Genomic DNA, 20,230 nt, shown 5'->3' with positions numbered 1-20,230 from the left:
AATGAGCCTTTTTATGTGAGTTGTGTGAAAAACATTTAGTGAAAAGATTCAAGAGAGAAGCAGTATCCTGAACTGGAAAAAGGTGAGGTAGTTGAGTGAATAAGAACATTGCTTGTTTATATGAGAGCTTAGATATTACTATTTACAGTAATAGTAAGTATGAATGTGAGCAGTGATGAGATCACTTGAAAAGAATGGAGAGATTTAGGATTTTAACAAATATTTGCATCTACAGATTCTTATTCTTATTTATAGATTCACCACTCACTCTGGTGAATGATTGCCAAAACGGGGGAGAAGTAGTTCAAAATTTATCTGAAGCTGACAAATTACCAAAAGAATCTTGGAGAAACACTGGAAAAAAAATCTTGTTATTATTCTAGAACTCAGAGCAATTCCGAGCCAAATTCAAGTGATGTTGATGTCTCAAAAGTAAAATCAAAATGAAGCTGGAAACAAAATTCTACTCAAAGGGAGAAAATCTGATGAACTTGAGAAGCTACTGGCAAATACAAGTGGTTATTCAAATCAGAACAGAATAGAGTTTTCAGAAGAACAGAAGAAAGAAGCTAAAGACAAAGTTTTCAGAGAAGTACATAAGAAGAAATTACTAACAGAACAGAAGAAGTCAGAAGCTATAAAAAAGCTATCAGAGAACTAATGCCAAAATCAATCTTGGAACATCAAGAAACAAAAACATTCAAACTCATGATGATGATATGACTTACTTCAAAAAAAAAAATTTAAAGAATTTTTTGCATCACTGAATCAGTAAATTTATGCTTTATCCGACAAAGTATAAATTGGGGGATATTGTTACGTAGGAAGATTCATTTATGCATCAGGAGATCATCACAATGAAGCGACAAGGAACAATACATTTGACAGAAAATGATGACCGCATTAGCAACTGATGGAACCGCATCAGTAAGCGGATACTTGATCAGTATCGAGTATAATTAGTATTTGGAGATTGAATTTCAGAAGGAAATAAACAAGATTGATACGATATAGCTTATTTACATATATATACTTCTGTTTGAGTAAATCAAGTTAGTAATTGTAGAAGCTGTGTACTATATAAACACAGATTATTAGGTCTTACGAATAAGAAGCACAACACGAGTAATATTTGTGTAACCTAGCAGCTCTTGAGAACGTTGTTTTTCTTGAGAGAGTATTGTCACAGTTCTTATAGTGATCGATAAGAGCTGAGTTAAATTTGAATCTTGTTTTGTTGTCAATTCTAGCTTATTCAGCATTCGATTGATCAATAGATAAATTCCGCTTAAGTCTATTGATTGAAATCAAGGCCTAACAAGACCTAAGTCTAAAACAACTCCTAAAAGGAACAAAAATGGCAAGCAAGAAGTTTGCAGAGCAAATAACTATGAGTATATTCCTTTTGCACTTAGGAAGAAATGCTATAATTATGGTAATTGTAATCATCTTGCTATTGACTGCAGGAAAAACAAGAAGAAGCCAAAAGCTATACATAGATCCTAATGTAGCTGGTAAAACAATGAAATTTAAATAGGAAAATCCATGTCTTCGTTGTGGCAGCTATTGGCATTCTCTGAATACTTGCTTTGATTATCATGATGTTTATGAAAATTATTATGATCCACTTCCTAAATTTTACAAACATGCAGGGACAAATAAAACTTGTGTTGACAAGCATGTCTCATGTTCAAATAAATCAGTTACCGATGAAACTGATAATTCTATTGCATGTGGTATCAAAAAGGTTTATGTGATTAAAATAGTCAACGTGTCAAAAGGATCCAACAAGTGTGGATTCTCAAAACTTCTAACTAATCACTATCGTTGACTTCATGGTTCAAGAAGCAGAATTCTTATTCTGAATAATGGACATTCAAGGTTTAATGAATATGTCAAAACCCTGTTGTCATAGTTAGATAGCATTCAAGCAGAAGAATCTCTCAAATCTGAAGAAAAGCCAAGCTTATGGGCTAATCCGGGGATTAAAAGAGAAGTAGATGAAAAGTCTGATCAAGAGAAAAATGAAGTGGAAATTCAGTTGATGATGATATATCACATACTGATGAAGCATTAGGATACTGATGACACTCCCACTACTAATGAGGATACTGATGAGATTGAGACTAAAGAAGTCGTCAATACAAAAGCTAGGGAGGAAAATACTTTAAAATATTCATAAATTTTAAGAGTATATTTAATCAAATAATTCAGCTACTGATGGGGAAGATTTGATTTACAAAAGGATGGTAACGACATTTATTTCGGTACTTAATTATATACAAATTTGTTTTGCTTTATAAAACTGATTGTGATATTTGTGTTATCCTTTAAACTTGGAAATAGCAGATTTTATTTAAGAGTCAATATTTATCTTCAAGAGTCGTGTCTATTCATGCGTACTACCTTTATTAAAACACGATTCTCGATAGATACTCTTAAGCTACCCTAGTCTCATTCAGCTATATAAAGACCCTCTCATCTCATTGTTTAGTCATTCATCTTAGCCTCTCAAACCCTAAACAGAATGGCCTATAGACAACTTTATCGTCTTCATAATGGAGCTTATACTCCAGTTAGAAACCTTTTTAGGGGAAACGTGTATTACGATCCCTTTGCTCCCAAAATTCACATGAACAATCAGGCTTTCGATCCTGATCAGTTTCCTGATGAATTTACAGATACATTGTCATGTGATGATTATCTGGAGCTTCAGTTCTTCAAACTGAATGCTCAGATTGAGAGAAGTCAAAGAGATAAAGAGATCGAAAATCAATGCTTGGAATCCCTCAAGTTAAAAGTTACAGTCCAAATTGTTAGGGTTATACTGAAATATTCGTTTGAAGTATATAACAATTATTTGAGAATCTTGAATGCATGTTTTCACATTGTCTATATATTATATATTGTAGACAATCTAGTATCAAATGGGATAGCAGAAGATTAGATTGTCAGACTCCTTATATAATATAATAAAGGTTCACAGTCGAGGTGGTGTTGGACAAACCACTGGAACGGCTGAAGTATTATTTGGAAATAGTTTATCTTGACTATTGAATAATACTTATATACTTTGTGTATATTGAACAGGATCAAAATAGTAGAATAATTGTTTCTTTAATTCTGACAATAAAGAAATAAGATTCTATGATGTTATTAATGCTTAAGTTCTTAATCCGGATATAGTGATTGACACTTGTATTTAATGCACATGCCTTGACTCATAAGTTAAGTAATTTATTTTAAATTACGAATTTATGTATTGGGCAATGACATTATATACAGAGTGGGATATATAGAAGGAAACCGTGCCCGAAAAATATATTCGGGTGATGATGTCCTCTTGAAAGCTCATAAAGATAATTATGCTTCAGTCCTGCAGGCAGATTTGTTCTTGCATAATTATACGGTTGAGTGGATGATCAAGGATAAAAGATATTGATTAAATTAATTGTCAGAAATTTATTCAATTAATGGACATGCGATATCTAAAACATGGGGAATTTATAAGCAATTAATATGGGAGCCGAATTAAATAATTAATTTACGGAATTAGGAAAGGTAGTGCAAATATTAATTCTTTAGTGGATTGAATTAATATTTAATGACATTGGGCCTGGCCCGAAATGTCATTGGAAGGCCTGACCTAATGGTCCATGATCCCTGCTGTAGCCTATATATATTCCCGTTCTCCTAAAGCTGAAAGACACACCAAAACGAATTCATCCTAGAGTTTGAGAGAGGCAGACATTTTTCTCATGGAGACAGCTAGGGTTTTGGGTTTTCGGAGCTTTAAGGAGAGGCACACCTTGGGAGATCGAAGGCCACACTTCGTCCAAGGAGAATCAAGGAATACAGTAGAAGATGTGGATTTGAATAGCTTGCGCCGTAGTGATTAAGGTTAATATTTTGTTTGAACTTTTAATTAGTATCATAAAACGCAGGGCCAAGGTCCGATTGTTCCTATAATGGCATCAGAGCGAGGTTGCGGTTCTGCGATTTATGATATGTAGTCCATGTCATGATTATATATGCATGTATGTAGTGGTTCTGTGATGCAGGTCGTTGTCCACTATTATGGCCGTGTTTTAATTATTCTATTATGTTTGGATTCCACGTGGTTTATCGTGGCTGTTGTAAATCACGAGGGTTGATCGTGATAGTTTTGATCTTGTAATGCAATTTGTAATTGTTTTAGATTATAATATGATGTAATAGAATAGGCCGGTTCGTCTGTACAATTTGTATGTAATCGTTTGATCAACGGGGCTACAAGAAACAGAGATCTTCCGCTGCTGCGATCTGTTTTCGGGGGTGCTGCACTGTTTTGGCCGTAACTTTTGCATACGATGTCTGATTTGGGCGAACGAGCACTTTTCGGAGACGGCAGAACGAGACAGACAAAATAGTGTTTTCGAGTCTGTTTTTCGGAATTTTTCGAGGCATTCTGAGGCCGTTTAGGCCTCCAAACGGGCTCTCGAAGTTTTCTGGAATCTTTCGAAGGATGAATTCGAAGCTGATTTTCCCAGGGCCATAATAATGGATGTGTTCAATTATGATTTACATAATCCTTGATTATTGTTGTTATGTGTTTCTTGTCTTTGTTGTTATGCCATGTGATACTAATCATTCGCATGCTAGAATGACATGGACATAGGGTTGTTTTTCATTAATGCTTTAATCATGATAGTATGTTGCCATGTTATGTGTTCTTTGTGTTGCTATGACCATGATAGTATGCATGTGGACTTCGAAGAACTAACATAGGGTGATGCATCTAGATTAAAATCCTCAAAGTAAATTCTAAGTGGGAAAGGGAGTTAATATGATATTAAATCCCATGGTCTCCGTCATTGTTTGTATGTAATTTAACATAAAGACGAATATAAATTATGTATACGTCACCCATCGTGGCATGTAATTTATGGTGTCTAGAATGTTATAGATATTATTGGAACAAACTTCTTAAATTAATACGAATAGATACGAATTTTCTTTATCTCTGATTTGGGGCGATTTCTAAGGCTTATGGGTATTAAGTGAGACCGATGTGACTCCTCCATTGCCTAAAAATCAAACCAGACACGAATATTGAATTGAAGTATTCTATTCAAAGAATATTGGAAGGTATACATGCCGCCCATCGTGGCGTACCACGTTCCATAGGTTTCGGATAATTTAAGATTTGATGATGGTATACACTTAGCTATGAAAGATAATATAGACCACCCCAACGTGGCTTATTGTTTAGTAATAGGACCGAAGTAACGTTTAAACAAATTTAGGTGGTATACATGTCATCCATCGTGACGTACCAGAAACTTATGGTGTTTAAACGTTAGTGCATTTAATTTTAATAATTGTTAGAGGAACCAATAGGTCTTAATTTTTAATGCACCCTTCTTTATGTGTAATGTGATTTTTTTCATGCATGATTCTCAGGATAATATGGGTTTTAATCCACTGTTCACCATACTTAAGGATAACAAACTTACCGGACCTAACTATATTGAATGGAAACGTAATTTGGACATTGTGTTGACTGCTGAGGAGTACAAGTTTTGCACTTATGAACCCAAGCCTGAGCAGCCTGCTGCTGATGCTCCTGATGAGGAGAAAGAGTATTATAAGCGGTGGATAAAGGCTGATGAGATGTCGCGATGTTACATTCTAGCAGCAATGTCGGGTGTTTTGCAGCATCAACATCAGGCTATGGCCACTGCTTCAGATATGCTCTTTAATCTCAAGGAACTTTTTGGAGATCAGAATGGGGATGCTAGGCAAGTAGCCATGAAGGCTTTAATGAACACTCGGATGGCTGAAGGTACACCTATAAGGGATCATGTTCTCAAGATGATGTCAGATCTGAATGAGATAGAGATCCTTGGAGCTGAGCTTGACGGGGAAACCCAGATTGACATTGTCCTTATGAGCTTCCCCAAGAGTTTTGAGCAGTTCCGCTTGAATTACAACATGAATAAGAGCCAGTAGAGTCTTGCGGAACTGCTGACAGAACTTCAGGCAGCTGAAGTATTATTTCGGCACAGTGTTCAAGTGAATGTGGCTGAGAAAGGTTCTTCCTCTAAGCCGAAAGGCAACAAGAAGAAGAAAAAGGCTCAGACACAGAAAGCTGTGAAGGCAGTGGGAGTTCAAGATAGTGTGAAAAAGCCTAAGGGGAAGTGCTACCGGTGCAAGCAGTCGGGTCACTGGAAAAAGGAATGTCCTCTTCCTAAGAAGACAAACAATACTGGTATGTCTCTTTCTCTAGTTACAGAAACATTTATAGCGGCTATATCTACGAGCACTTGGTGTGTAGATACTGAAGCCACTGATCATGTTTGTAACTCTATGCAGGGGTTCCACCAATCCAGAATGCTTAGAGATGGCGAGATATACGTGTTCATGGGAGATGCTACGAAAGTAGCAGTAGTTGCAGTAGGAGTTATTCATTTATCTTTTGCATCTGATAGGATTTTGGTTTTGAACAATTGTCTTTATGTACCTTCTTTTAGAAGGAATTTGATTTCGGTTTCGAAACTTGCTATGGATGGTTATAATGTTTGTTTGGATCATAATGTTTCTATTATGATGAATAAACGGATTATATGTTCTGGTACATTGCAAGACAATTTGTATATAATTAATCCTAGTCAACGTGCACTGCAACTACAACATAGGGTGTTGAACAACACATCTTCTACCTCTAATAAAAGAAAGGAACCTTCTAGTTTGAACCAAACATATCTTTGGCACTTGAGATTAGGTCATATTAACTTGAGGAGGATTCAAAGACTGGTAGTACACGGGCCTTTAGGCTCATTGGCAGTGGACCCATTTCCAGTCTGTGAATCCTGCTTGGAAGGTAAAATGACCAATAGGTCTTTCAAGGCAAAGGGGAATAGAGCCAAAGAAGTGTTAGGATTGGTTCACTCTGATTTATATGGACCTATGAATATCCAAGCAAGAGGTGGTTATGAGTATTTTGTCACTTTCATTGACGATTATTCTAGATATGGGTACGTTTATTTGTTGCACCATAAGTCTGAGTGCTTTGATAAATTCAAAGAGTACAAAGCTAAAACAGAGAAGCGACATAATAAAAGTATCAAGTCACTACAATCTGATCGTGGTGGCGAATACTTGCTTGGGGAATTCAGGGAATATTTATCAGAGAATGGGATAGAATCCCAGTTGACTGCACCAGGCACACCCCAGCAGAATGGTGTAGCAGAGAGAAGGAACCGGACTCTTTTAGAGAGTGTTAGATCGATGATGAGTTATTCGGATTTACCCAAGTCGTTTTGGGGACATGCCTTAGAGACATCAGCTTATCTTCTGAACTTAGTACCTTCTAAGTCGGTTCCTAAAACCCCTTTAGAATTGTCGACCGGGGACAAACCGAGTCTAAGACATATTCGGATATGGGGTTGTCCAGCATATGTGCTGAACAAGAACGCGACTAAGCTAGAATCTCGTACTGAAGTAAAGCTGTTTGTAGGCTACCCCATAGGAACAAAAGGTTATTTATTTTATAGTCCTAAGAATCGGGATGTCACTGTTAGCACCAATGCAAGATTCTTAGAGGAAGAATATATAATGAATCACAAACCCATGAGTAGTATCGTTTTAGAGGAACTAGTGGGAGGGACGAATAATGAACCTGTAGTACAAGTAGAACAACCACAGTAGACTGTGCAACCGGTCACTAATATCGCACCAGTTCCTCGTCGTAGTGGGAGGGTTGTTCGACAGCCCGACAGATTCATGTTTTTGGGAGAGTCTTCGGACTTGGTCTCTGGTGAACATGATGATGATCCCCGGACATACGAAGAGGCAATACTAGACAAAGATGCAAGTCTTTGGCAAAAGGCAATGGATTCTGAGATGGAATCAATGTATTCTGATCAAGTCTGGGAGCTCGTGGAACCACCCAAAGGTGTAAAACATATTGGATGTAAGTGGGTCTACAAGAAAAAGAGGGGATCAGACAAAAGGGTGAAAGCCTGGAAAGCAAGACTTGTTGCGAAAGGGTATACTCAGAAAGTAGGTATCGATTATGAGGAAACCTTTTCGCCAGTAGTCATGCTTAAGTCAATACGTATTCTTTTATCCATAGCAGCTCATCTCGATTATGAGATTTGGCAAATGGATGTCAAGACAGCTTTCCTTAATGGAAATCTTGAGGAAACCATCTATATGCAGCAACCAGAGGGATTTATTAAAGAAAGCCAAGAGCATTTTGTCTGTAAGCTGAAGAGGTCTATTTATGGACTTAAACAAGCTTCTAGGTATTGGAACATTCGCTTTGATCAGGCAGTCCAGTCGTATGAATTTGATCAATGTCCAAGCGAAGCATGCGTGTATAAGAGATGTGAGGGAAATGCAGTGGTTTTTCTAGTGCTTTGTGTTGATGACATTTTACTCATTGGAAGTAATGTTAAGATGTTGTCTTCAATAAAGGCATGGTTGTTCAAACAATTTGAAATGAAGGACTTAGGTGAAGCAGCATACATCCTTGGGATCAAACTTATAAGGGATCGCAAGAAAAGGATGTTGGCTTTATCTCAGGAGCCCTACATAGATGACGTATTAGCTCGTTTTAACATGCAGGACTCCAAGAAGGGTAATTTACCCTTCCGACATGGAGTTACTCTATCAAAGAGTCATTGTCTTTCGACACCTAAGGAGATAGAGAACATGAAGGCAGTTCCTTATGCTTCGGCATGTGGAAGCCTAATGTATGCAATGTTATGTACGAGGCCTGATATCCGCTTTGCCATGGGCATGGTTAGTAGATACCAGTCAAACCCAGGACATGAACATTGGAGTGTTGTAAAAGCAATACTCAAGTACCTGCGAAGGACTAAGGAGTATATGTTGGTTTACAAGTCCTCTGATTTATTGCCTCTGGGATATACCGATTCGGATTTCCAGACATATAAGGATAAGAGAAAGTCAACCTCGGGATGTGTTTTTACTTTGGGAGGTGGAGCCGTAACATCGCAGACTCAACCATGGAAGCCGAATATGTGGCAACCTCTGAGGCAGCCAAAGAGGCTATATGGTTCCGAAACTTCCGGCTGGATTTGGATGTGATTTCTAATCTGCCACAGCAAATCACGATTTATTGTGATAACACTGGTGCTGTGGCAAATACCAAGGAACCATGGGCCCATAAGGCAGTGAAACACATAGAGCGTAAGTATCACCTCATACGTCAGTTCGTTAAGCGAGGAGATATCATTGTGGTTGATATAGCATCGAAGGATAATCGGGCAAATCCTTTCACGACGAGCTTACCAGCTAAGGCTTTTCAGGAGCACGTGGAAGCGATAGGAGTTAGATACTTGGTCACATAGTTATTATAGTTGGTAGTGGATTGCTTGTAATAAACACTGATATACTCAAAGAATATCTTGAGTATAAGTGGGAGATTGTTAGGGTTATACTGAAATATTCGTTTGAAGTATATAACAATTATTTGAGAATCTTGAATGCATGTTTTCACATTGTCTATATATTATATATTGTAGACAATCTAGTATCAAATGGGATAGCAGAAGATTAGATTGTCAGACTCCTTATATAATATAATAAAGGTTCATAGTCGAGGTGGTGTTAGACAAACCACTAGAACGGCTGAAGTATTATTTGGAAATTGTTTATCTTGACTATTGAATAATACTTATATACTTTGTGTATATTGAACGGGATCAAAATAGTAGAATAATTGTTTCTTTAATTGTGACAATAAAGAACTAAGATTCTATGATGTTATTAATGCTTAAGTTCTTAATCCGAATATAGTGATTGACACTTGTATTTAATGCAAATGCCTTGACTCATAAGTTAAGTAATTTATTTTAAATTACGAATTTATTTATTGGGCAATGACATTATATACAGAGTGGGATATTGACTATAGATGGAAACCGTGTCCGAAAGATATATTCGGGTGATGATGTCCTCTTGAAAGCTCATAAAGATAATTATGCTTCAGTCCTGCAGGCAGATTTGTTCTTGCATAATTATAAGGTTAAGTGGATGATCAAGGATAAAAGATATTGATTAAATTAATTGTCAGAAATTAATTTAATTAATGGACATGCGATATCTTAAACATGGGGAATTTATAAGCAATTAATATGGGAGCTGAATTAAATAATTAATTTACGGAATTAGGAATGGTAGTGCAAATATTAATTCTTTAGTGGATTGAATTAATATTTAATGACATTGGGCCTGGCCCGAAATGTCATTGGAAGGCCTGACCTAATGGCCCATGATCCCTACTGTAACCTATATATATTCTCGTTCTCCTGAAGCTGAAAGACACACCAAAACGAATTCATCCTAGAGTTTGGGAGAGGCAGAAGTTTTTCTCAAGGAGACAGCTAGGGTTTTGGGTTTTCGGAGCTTTAAGGAGAGGCACACCTTGGGAGATCGAAGGCCACACTTCGTCCAAGGAGAATCAAGGAATACAGTAGAAGACGTGGATTTGAATCGCTTGCGCCGTAGCGATTAAGGTTAATATTTTGTTCGAACTTTTAATTAGTATCATAAAACGCAGGGCCAAGGTCCGATTGTTCCTACACAAATTAGGACCCGCACCTCTCAATGATGCTTTTTGATCACTTTACGGTGGTTGAAGATTGCATTAACGTTTGGGCCTTATCAACCTTCCTTCAGAGGCATACTACTATGTACAAACATCTAGTATCTTGGAAACTACTATGTCTGTTGATCATGATATAGTAAATCCTATTTGAAGCCATCATTGTTAGATGGAATGCAAATCTAGAAGCTAATTACTAGAATAGGACTTAAATTATGATGTAATCGGTTAGGATTATCTATTAAATCTGTTCGAGTAATACATGTAATCATCTCAGTTTATTAATGAAATAAATCTTATTTTTGATGGTTTTTTATGTATGAACTGCTTAGATAATTTACTTGATTATTATGTTGAAACTGTTCGTATTCTACTTAAAAGCCAATCTTATTGAACAGATGGAAGTAGTTGATGAGTTTATTTTAATTTGAAACTACTATGATGAGTTTAAGTTCTGATGAATAGCAAAGTACAACTCAAGATCACACTTTTCAAGACTAAACAATGCGATTATTGAGAAAAGAAAACCTGATGAATACAGAGATGAAACCGATTATCGGTAAATAAAGGTAAAAAATATAATCAATCATATATTGTGACTCTTTACTGAAACTCTATTATCTATTATTGTTGATCAGTTGCTGAGATCATTCGGTTATAATCGAACTTAATAGTTCGTTTGTGATTTCAACACATCTTCAAATTTATTTGACAAAAAAAGCTACGAAAATATAATTTTCATCAGAAATTGATGATTAAATTATCCACTATCCACTATCGATGGCCTCATCCAAGGGGTCACCTACCTTATTTTTACTAAGTCCCTTGTGGTCTCTCACCAGGGCTACGCCTTCTATTTTGGGTTCCCTCACCCCCATACGAGGATGATTGGGCTCCCTCACCTCATACGAGGATGATGAACACATGATGCGGCTTATGACCGGTCCCGGCTGGGGCCCATGATTATATATCTCGAGGTCTCTACCTCGGCTTGTTGGATCGATATCCATTCTCTGACCCCCTCTTGACGGCGACTTTCACGTTCCTACGGACCTGGGCCCTAATAGACCGGACTAATACCTAGCTAGTGCTATGAAGTTTGGCCCGAAAGAACTACATGGTAGCTTGAACCCCTATAAATCGGGTACGTAGGCCTCTTGTGGCTCATAACCTGATTCTAGAAGAGAACGCTTGAGGACTCTTTCTCTCGAGGATCAAACAGAAGATCAGCTACAACATCCATCACCCTTCGTACCGTGTTTTTTTTGACATTCTTCCTTCAATCATGCAAGTGCCCACATTATTGTTAACCATTTTCTCCAGTTACCAATATGTATTTGTTACACTCTGGATCTTAAGTAATCAGCGTCATATTAATAATGGACCTATTGAATACAATTCCATTCATCATCAAGTATAAACTAATGCCCTTTCTTTTTTTCTCTTTAAAGGATTAACACTTTTCTTAATGATAATTTTTGTTACATCTAGTCTCCAAAGAGATTCCGTTTGAACAACATGGCTTGGCTTCACATTAATTTACTTTTATATATTGTTGGGTTGTCCAACATCTCCTAAACTCGAGCCATGGTGCTGGGTGTTACACTATAAAATCTATAGTTGCGCCATCTCCAACAAGTAGTTGCTTTTGGTGTAGTGGTTAGCGCTAAGGGTCTTATAAAATGGTATCAGAGCATGTCACTGGTTCGATGTGTTAGTGTTGGCGAATGCACTAGCAGCTACACTATAAAGGCTATAGGTGCGCCATCTCAAGAAGTAGCTGCTTTTGGTGTAGTGGTTAGCGCTAAGTGTCCCAAAATATATTTTGCTTAAAAATGTCTAAACCGGATGCATGTAATTACTTTATGTAAGAAATCGTAAAAATCATAAGAATATACTCTTTTGTGAAATATGGCCTGGCAGAGAATTAAGCCAATTGAAAATGATTTTCCGTAAGCTTTAATTTCCATTTAGATCGTTTGTATTTTTGCTAAGAGAATAAGCTAAACAAACTACACCGAATACACCTATATCATTCGGTGGGGAAAAAAACAGCCTAGGAAGCAGGGGCTCTTCAATATGGTTGCCGTATGCTAGTCTAACTCTCCTGATACTAATATCAGCCTCGACTCGACAGAGTGCGTATCAGACTAGCTAGATGTCGAGACTGTTAGGGTTATACTGAAATATTCGTTTGAAGTATATAACAATTATTTGAGAATCTTGAATGCATGTTTTCACATTGTTTGTATATTATATATTGTAGACAATCTAGTATCAAATGGGATAGCAGAAGATCAGATTGTCGAGTTCCTTATATAATATAATAAAGGTTCACAGTCTAAATGGTGTTAGACAAACCATTGGAACGACTGAAGTATTATTTGGAAATAGTTTATCTTGACTATTGAATAATACTTATATACTTTGTGTATATTGAACGGGATCAAAATAGTAGAATAATTGTTTCTTTAATTCTGACAATAAAGAACTAAGATTCTATGATGTTATTAATGCTTAAGTTCTTAATCTGGATATAGTGATTGACACTTGTATTTAATGCACATGCCTTGACTCATAAGTTAAGTAATTTATTTTAAATTACGAATTTATGTATTGGGCAATGACATTATATACAGAGTGGGATATTGACTATAGAAGGAAACCGTGTCCGAAAAATATATTCGGGTGATGATGTCCTCTTGAAAGCTCATAAAGATAATTATGCTTTAGTCCTGCAGGCGGATTTGTTCTTGTATAATCTACTTATATATATAATAGCTGAACAGGGTAGTGTCAAACCCAGCTCCTGAGCAATTAAATTACCTGATTCCGAAGCAATCTCCTAAAACCGAAGCAAAATCCTATAATACCTTACCTGTTTCCGAGCCAAAGGTTTAGATTTTATTGGCAGCCTTGTACACCCACGGCTTCACCATCGCTTCCTCCGGAGTGTCTCAGCTCTGTTCGGCGTCCAATCTTCGTGTCTCCCTTAATTCCGATCACCGACTCATTTTTGCGCGCAATTAAAGATTTCAATTGCGTTCATCTGATCGGCTTGCGGTGTGAATTCGGCTGGTCATCTACCCTTTGTCCAGGTCCCCGCTCCGGTCCAGGGACCCTACGATCGCGCCCCCTCTATCTCAGATCCTACAGCGGCTGCATCCCTGTCTCATTCCATCAACATGGCCGATTCTGAAGGTTTGTGACTTTATGCCTTCTCTTAATTATTCGCTGGATCAGCTCATATTGCGCACACTAATGCCTTGCTGCACCTTCATATTTTTTGGGTGCTCCTTAATTGTAGATGAGTGGTCAAGTATGACTTTTAATCTCTGTTGTCACATTGTTCGTCTTGATTTATGTAGAAGGTGTTTGGTAGGGCTTGCACCAATTGATCATTATAAGTAGATGATACTGAGGAGAGGGGTACGAGAAGTGGTCCCAAACTAACAGTTCATGGATAGTATCCGAGGGTTAACGGAAGCCTATAGCAAAATAAAATAATCACTTCAAGTGAAAATTAAGGGAAGAAAAGTACTACTCACAGGGGCGATTACAGGGTGTAGAGTGTAGGTTAACATAGGATAGGATTAGAATCATTAGGTTCCACCTAGCTGGGATGCTGGATGCCATAGGTCCAACCTTTTGGGTGAGTGTTAAAAAGAAGATAAAAATTACAATGCGGCGAGGCTTGCGTAGTTTAATTTTGTAGCCCTCCTGGTCATGTTTTGGTTATCCCTCTGTGTTATATAAAATCCTAATAATTTTATTCTTGGCTTTGCTCCACAACCTCATAGAGAAACATGAGTATAGTAAGTCTTAAGTTTCTACAGTCTTCATTTTCTATTATTCAGGATCGTTACAGGTAGGCAAATCCCATTGCAGCAGCCCATGAGCAGAGGAGAGAACTCAACCACAAATTTTCACTTTAAAATTATGTTATTATTTGGAAATCACTTGTAGCTGTGCAATATGTAGCGAGCATTGTACCACAAATTTGGAGTTGCATATGATATAAATTCATGCGTACAACTGCTATGAACAGCTTCGTGTGATTGAGTTGCAGATGATACGATAAGCATGCACCTATGGGACTCGACTCCAACAACCACCAATAATCTCAGAAAAAAGAATATTTTTTTTAATTGAAAGGTTAATAGCAGATGAATATTTTTTGGAAAATAAATCAGGTCGTATTTATAACTATATTCTTTATATTAGGTCTCGTAAACTCTGTTTATTATTATTTGATTGACTTTTGATGAACAATATAATATTTCCCTGAAAACAACTTTATATCACAGGTTATAATATGTCTCGTGGAGTTGTATAGGAGAGCAGAGAATCCCATCTGCATTGTGTAACAAACTAAAAATTGATTCGTGGGTTGAGCTTATATTACACACACTAATGTCTTAATGCCTTGCTGCAATTTCACATTTTTTGGGTGCCTCCTTAATAATTTTTCGGTGCTTTTTTATTGTGGATGAGTGGCCATACATCAGCTTTCTTCTAGATTTTTGCACCGTGTAATTGGCTTGCTGCCGTAGTGTCTTTTTGGCTGCAGCCGCATACCTACGTCTTTTTCGATTTGACCTTCGGTGAGTGATCATTGAGTGCAGCTTCTTATGGTTGGTATCCTCGCTTTCATATGCATCGCAGTTTAGACGAAAAAGCTTGTGTTGGTGCCTTGATAAATATGTTTGTTTTTTGTTATATTATTTATTATTTTCTTTTACTAAAAATATCAATGGGAGGTGATGGTTAGAAATCACACGTTGTGTCCTGTTGGTTTGTCTGGATTTGACTTAGTGTTTTCAATTTTGCAGGTTTCGATTAGTTGTATAGTTGCATTTCTGCTTATATTTTCACCAACTGTTCCGCTTAATTCTCCGCACTGCAAATTCATTTGATGTGGTTGTTGTGTTTAAGGTTTTGTTGGGACTAAAAATGATTCATGCTGGTTTTGCTGATCATCGTTCCATAGTTTAATAAAGGCCTGATATTAATGTGCAGAGAGACCTATTCCATTCCGCGCTGCCCGTGAGGCAAGGCCGTCCAGCTGCAAGGACGGACCTACTGCAAAAGTTGGCCGGCCCAAGGTCACCATCACCGAAGATGTTTTGGAGAGAAGAAGGCTATCCAAGCGGAGGCAAAATGCTCGGCGGAATATCCAGCAAGGTTTGAATGCTAAACTTACATGTTCTCCAGGTTTTAGTCCTTTATAAAAACCTTTGTTGGCAACAACAAGAATAAAATTTAGTTTGTAGAATGTGCCATACTCAATTGTTATTCAAATAGGTGAAAATATTAAATTAACTCACCCTTATATATTTTCCTTGAAATAAATCACTATCTACATACCAAAAATTAAATAGATATTTATATTGAAATTTAAATAGATATTTATATCGAAATTTAAATAGATATTTATTTTATCAGGGTTAGAAGGGGACTTAAAAATGTGATAATCGCTTCATATAGAACTTAGGACTCTAAAGTGGTGTGTCCAACATAAAAAAAGTAGCCAGATTCAATTCAAATGTACACCCCAACCAAAGAATTAAGGCTCCTGTGATGAAAAACATTTACATTACACTGCTAACATGGTGCTGCAGTTTTGATTGTTTATAAGGTTATGGGAATTGAGATACCGATTTCTGAGTCAGCAAGCCTCATGCTCTTGGAAGCTTCTAATAAATAGATCGTTTGACTTGTAATAATTATATCCAATTTAAATACAAAAATTAAATAGATATTTATTTTACAAGGTTAGGAGGGGACTTAAGAATATGATAATCACTTCATGAACAAGTCAGGATTCTTGACTGGTGTGTCCATCACCAAAATTAGCCACTTCCATTGATACTGTACACCCCCCCCCCACACCCCCCACAAAAGAATTAGGCCTGCCGTGATAAAAAAACATTCACATTATACTGCTAACATAGTCCTGCATTTTTAATTGTTTATAAGCTCATGGGAATCGAAATACAAACTTCTGAGTGACCAAGCCTCACACTCTTGCAAGCTTCTAATAAATAGATTGTGTGAATTGCAATATTTATAGCTGAAAGCTAATCCCTTCTAAAAACAATTGTGTGCTTTATCATGTAGATAAATTCTATTATCATTAGTTTTTTACACATTTACAAGACATGCCACTGTCCTTATGCCTAGATTTCTCTGTCAAGATTGACGTTTGATTCTTTCCTTCCATTAATATAGGTGCCCCACCAACTGGTATTTTGAATGTTTCTTCTCGGGGAATACCACCTCCTGGACAGTCCAGCAGTCAGTTAGATGCAACTGATGGAGGTGAAGCTAGCAACGCAGGTAGCTCCTAACATCCTTACCGTTCATTTACATTTACAAAGCAGGGGACTGTATCGCTGTTTTTTTTACATAGCTTGGATCTTAGGAGAAGACCGCCCTGTGCTATTCTTGAGGCATGGGCCACCTAACATGCATATGCGCCTATGTTTTATAATAGTCACACCAGGATATAATATTCACGCAGAAACGTAAGGGAATAGTGGAAAAAATTGAGCATGCCTATTCTGCTTTAGTTTATTTGTTCTATGCATCATCTACTCAAATATATATAATAGGTTTACGGGTTTGTGGGAAACCCAGCTCTCGAGCAAATAGATTACCTGATTCCCAGGCAAGGTCCTAGAACCAAAGCAAAATCCCAAAATAACTTACTTGGATCTGAGCCAAAGGTTTTAATTTGGTTGGCAGGGTTATACACACGTAAGTTACATCATGTACACTATGCTGTGCATCTGTTGGGGCCTGGGGATGAACAACAAATACTACAAATAATATTTTTGGATCATTCTTCATGTCGTTCCAGCTCTTCTTCATGTGTCGGATATCCAGTCAATTCAGTTGGGTAGTTATTTATTTACGTGATTTTTGCATTCTTGATAATAAACGTTGATTTAATGCAACTTAACTTATTAAACAAACGTATTCTGACAACAAACCTTCAAACTACAACGATTATCTTCTCATTGAATTGTATATCAAAATTAACACTAGGCATTGTTAATGACCTGGTTATACAGATTTATCCTTAAATGCCATTTAGCGACCTCGGGAAAAAGGATTTGTACCCGATAGAATACGTTTATTGCATAAATTTTGGATTTATCAATTTTAGAAAAAAATAAAAAGGTCAAAAAATATTATTTTTAAAGAATTATGTTGGTCAAAATGATTTGATAACTAAAAAAATAATAAACCTATTCAATGTTCTAAATAAATAAAAAGGATATATTGAATAGATTCTACTTCTCTGCCAACAAGAAGAAATGAGTTTTGCGTGAAAAATTTAGATAACATAACGCAAGTGATATGATAAAGAATATAAGTGTATAAATTTGCATGATGGTGACTTTCACCAGAGGAGGATTTGCATATGGACAACTCAGCTGAAGGTTCCGGCTTGGAGCAAGGTTCTGGCGTTGACAATGTAGCTGGAGGACAAGCTGATCCAGGTATGGTTTTCAGCTTGGTATTCAGATATAGCATTTCAAACTATAAAAGACTTAAGTTCCATCAATCCTAAATGCAATGCATGCTCTAATTATCAGTGTTGCGGAATATTTTGGCTGATGGTGCTTTTATATGCCAATGTGATAACAACACTTGATAACACTTGTGCAGGTTCAGGGGAAACACGCCGGCAGCGCGCATCCATAAACAGGAAGAAGAAAGAATTTAGTGAGTCTTCGCTCCCGCTTAATTTTTCATCAAACACTCATGCATGACATGAATATCTCATTAGACGTATGCTGCCAGCATTACAACCATTACAAGTGTTGCCTCTGTGACCTGTACACCTCTGTCTTCACACCTCTATGTTATCATTTTAAGAATTATGCCTGTGTCGCCGCTTTTACAGTCACCGGCTGTTCATTTTCAAGATACAATTTAGTAAAATATTTTTTCGCATAAGGGTAGCAATGCTGATATTAAAAATCAAAAATTGCATGGTTTACTTTCTTTTGGGAACTAATATTCATACAATTATAAGGTGACAACATGAAATGCACAATAAAAAGGTAGCATCCAAACAAATGGAAACACCTCTGGAATATGTAATGGTATATTGTGCTTTCCCTGTTTGCTACAGATGACATCAATGTTGTGTTGAACATGGGCATGCCAACTCAAACATGTGGATCCTGCCTGGCCCAAGTATGGGCCGAAGAATTCACTGGTAGACATGTAGGTGCCGGGGCCAGGTCGTATTCAATTTGTTGTGGTAAAGGCAAGGTGCAACTCCCACTTTTACGTGTGCCACCATCAGAACTGACCTAGCTGCTCACGGGAGATGGTATGGAGGCAAAAATGTATTATCAAAAAAGCCGGGTCTATAACACCATGTTTGCATTCTGTTCATTTGGCGGAAAGGTGGATGAATCAGTCAACAAAGGCAGAGGACCATATGTCTTTCGGGTGACTGGACAAGTGTGTCACAACATTGGATCTTTGGTTCCACCGGAGAGACAAACCCCAAAATTCGCACAGTTATATATGTATGATGGGTATGAGGCAAATGAGCATCGGATTAATTACGCGGGAAGAAAGGAGGAGGTTGATAGATTGATTGTTACTACACTCGATAGCATGCTCACTAGCAACAATGTATTGGTTGGAATCTTCCGCCAAATACGACAGCAGTTTGCTGGTATGGAAGTTCTTCCTGTACGCTTGAAGTTGTTCGAGAGGCGCAGAACTGATGGCCGTTTATATAATAGTCAGTCTCAGGATGATTATGAAATCGAGAATATTGATGCTGTAAATCCATTTGAATTCGCTGCTCTTGCTGTTGATAACGACTTTGCAAATAAGAGGGACATAGTTATTCACAGTAAGGCGTTTGGATTGCAGCATATAAGTGAGTTACATCCCTGTTATATGTCGTTGCAGTATCCTCTTCTATTCCCGTTTGGTGAGGATGGTTATCGAACTGGTATAAAACACCGTAATGTAGACATCTCTGATAACCGGAGGAACAACACTGTTAGTATGCGTGAGTATTATGCTTTTAGAACACATTTCCGAGTGGATGAGGGACATGCATTGATACTTGGTGGAAGATTGTATCTGCAATTTCTGGTTGATGCTTGGTGCTCAGTGGAACGCAGTAGATTGTTGTGGGTGCAGAGGAATCAATCTTTGATTAGATCAGATCTTTATAACAATGTAGTTGACAGCTTCAGGCGTGGCGACACAATTGCTACTGATGTAGGAAAAAGAGTGATATTGCCGTCAAGCTTCACCGGAGGGTACAGATACATGCAGCAGAACTTTCAGGATTCATTGGCCATTTGCAAAGAATATGGTCACCCTGATCTATTCATCACGTTCACATGTAATCCTAAATGGGAAGAAATTGAAGCTGCAGTTCAACTGTCTTCATCGCATGACGCCTCTGTGCGCCCTGATGTTAGTGCCCGCGTTTTCAAAATGAAACTCGATGCCATGATGGCTGATTTCACCAAACATCATGTCATGGGACGTGTCCTTGCAGGTAACTATAATCCTTAATTAAAATTGCCTTTGATAACTGAGAAACAAAATTGTCAGCTGCATATA

The 20,230-nt window shown here is 37.3% G+C and overlaps 1 protein-coding gene across 1 annotated transcript; it reads left to right on the top strand.

Annotated features, from left to right (window-relative positions):
- Window positions 1–18,033: 18,033 nt before the first annotated feature.
- On the top strand, window positions 18,034–20,182 carry LOC135152208 (uncharacterized). The gene is made up of 3 exons (XM_064092049.1): window positions 18,034–18,123; window positions 18,293–18,349; window positions 18,762–20,182. The coding sequence occupies exon 3, from the start codon at window positions 18,968–18,970 to the stop codon at window positions 20,180–20,182; it is 1,215 nt and encodes a 404-aa protein (XP_063948119.1). The 5' UTR covers window positions 18,034–18,123; window positions 18,293–18,349; window positions 18,762–18,967.
- Window positions 20,183–20,230: the final 48 nt, after the last annotated feature.

Source organism: Daucus carota, chromosome 4, assembly GCF_001625215.2.
Source record: "Daucus carota subsp. sativus chromosome 4, DH1 v3.0, whole genome shotgun sequence".
Taxonomy (NCBI): domain Eukaryota; kingdom Viridiplantae; phylum Streptophyta; class Magnoliopsida; order Apiales; family Apiaceae; genus Daucus; species Daucus carota.
Note: the sequence above shows the minus strand (reverse complement) of the source record. Positions and strands in the feature narration are given on the sequence as shown.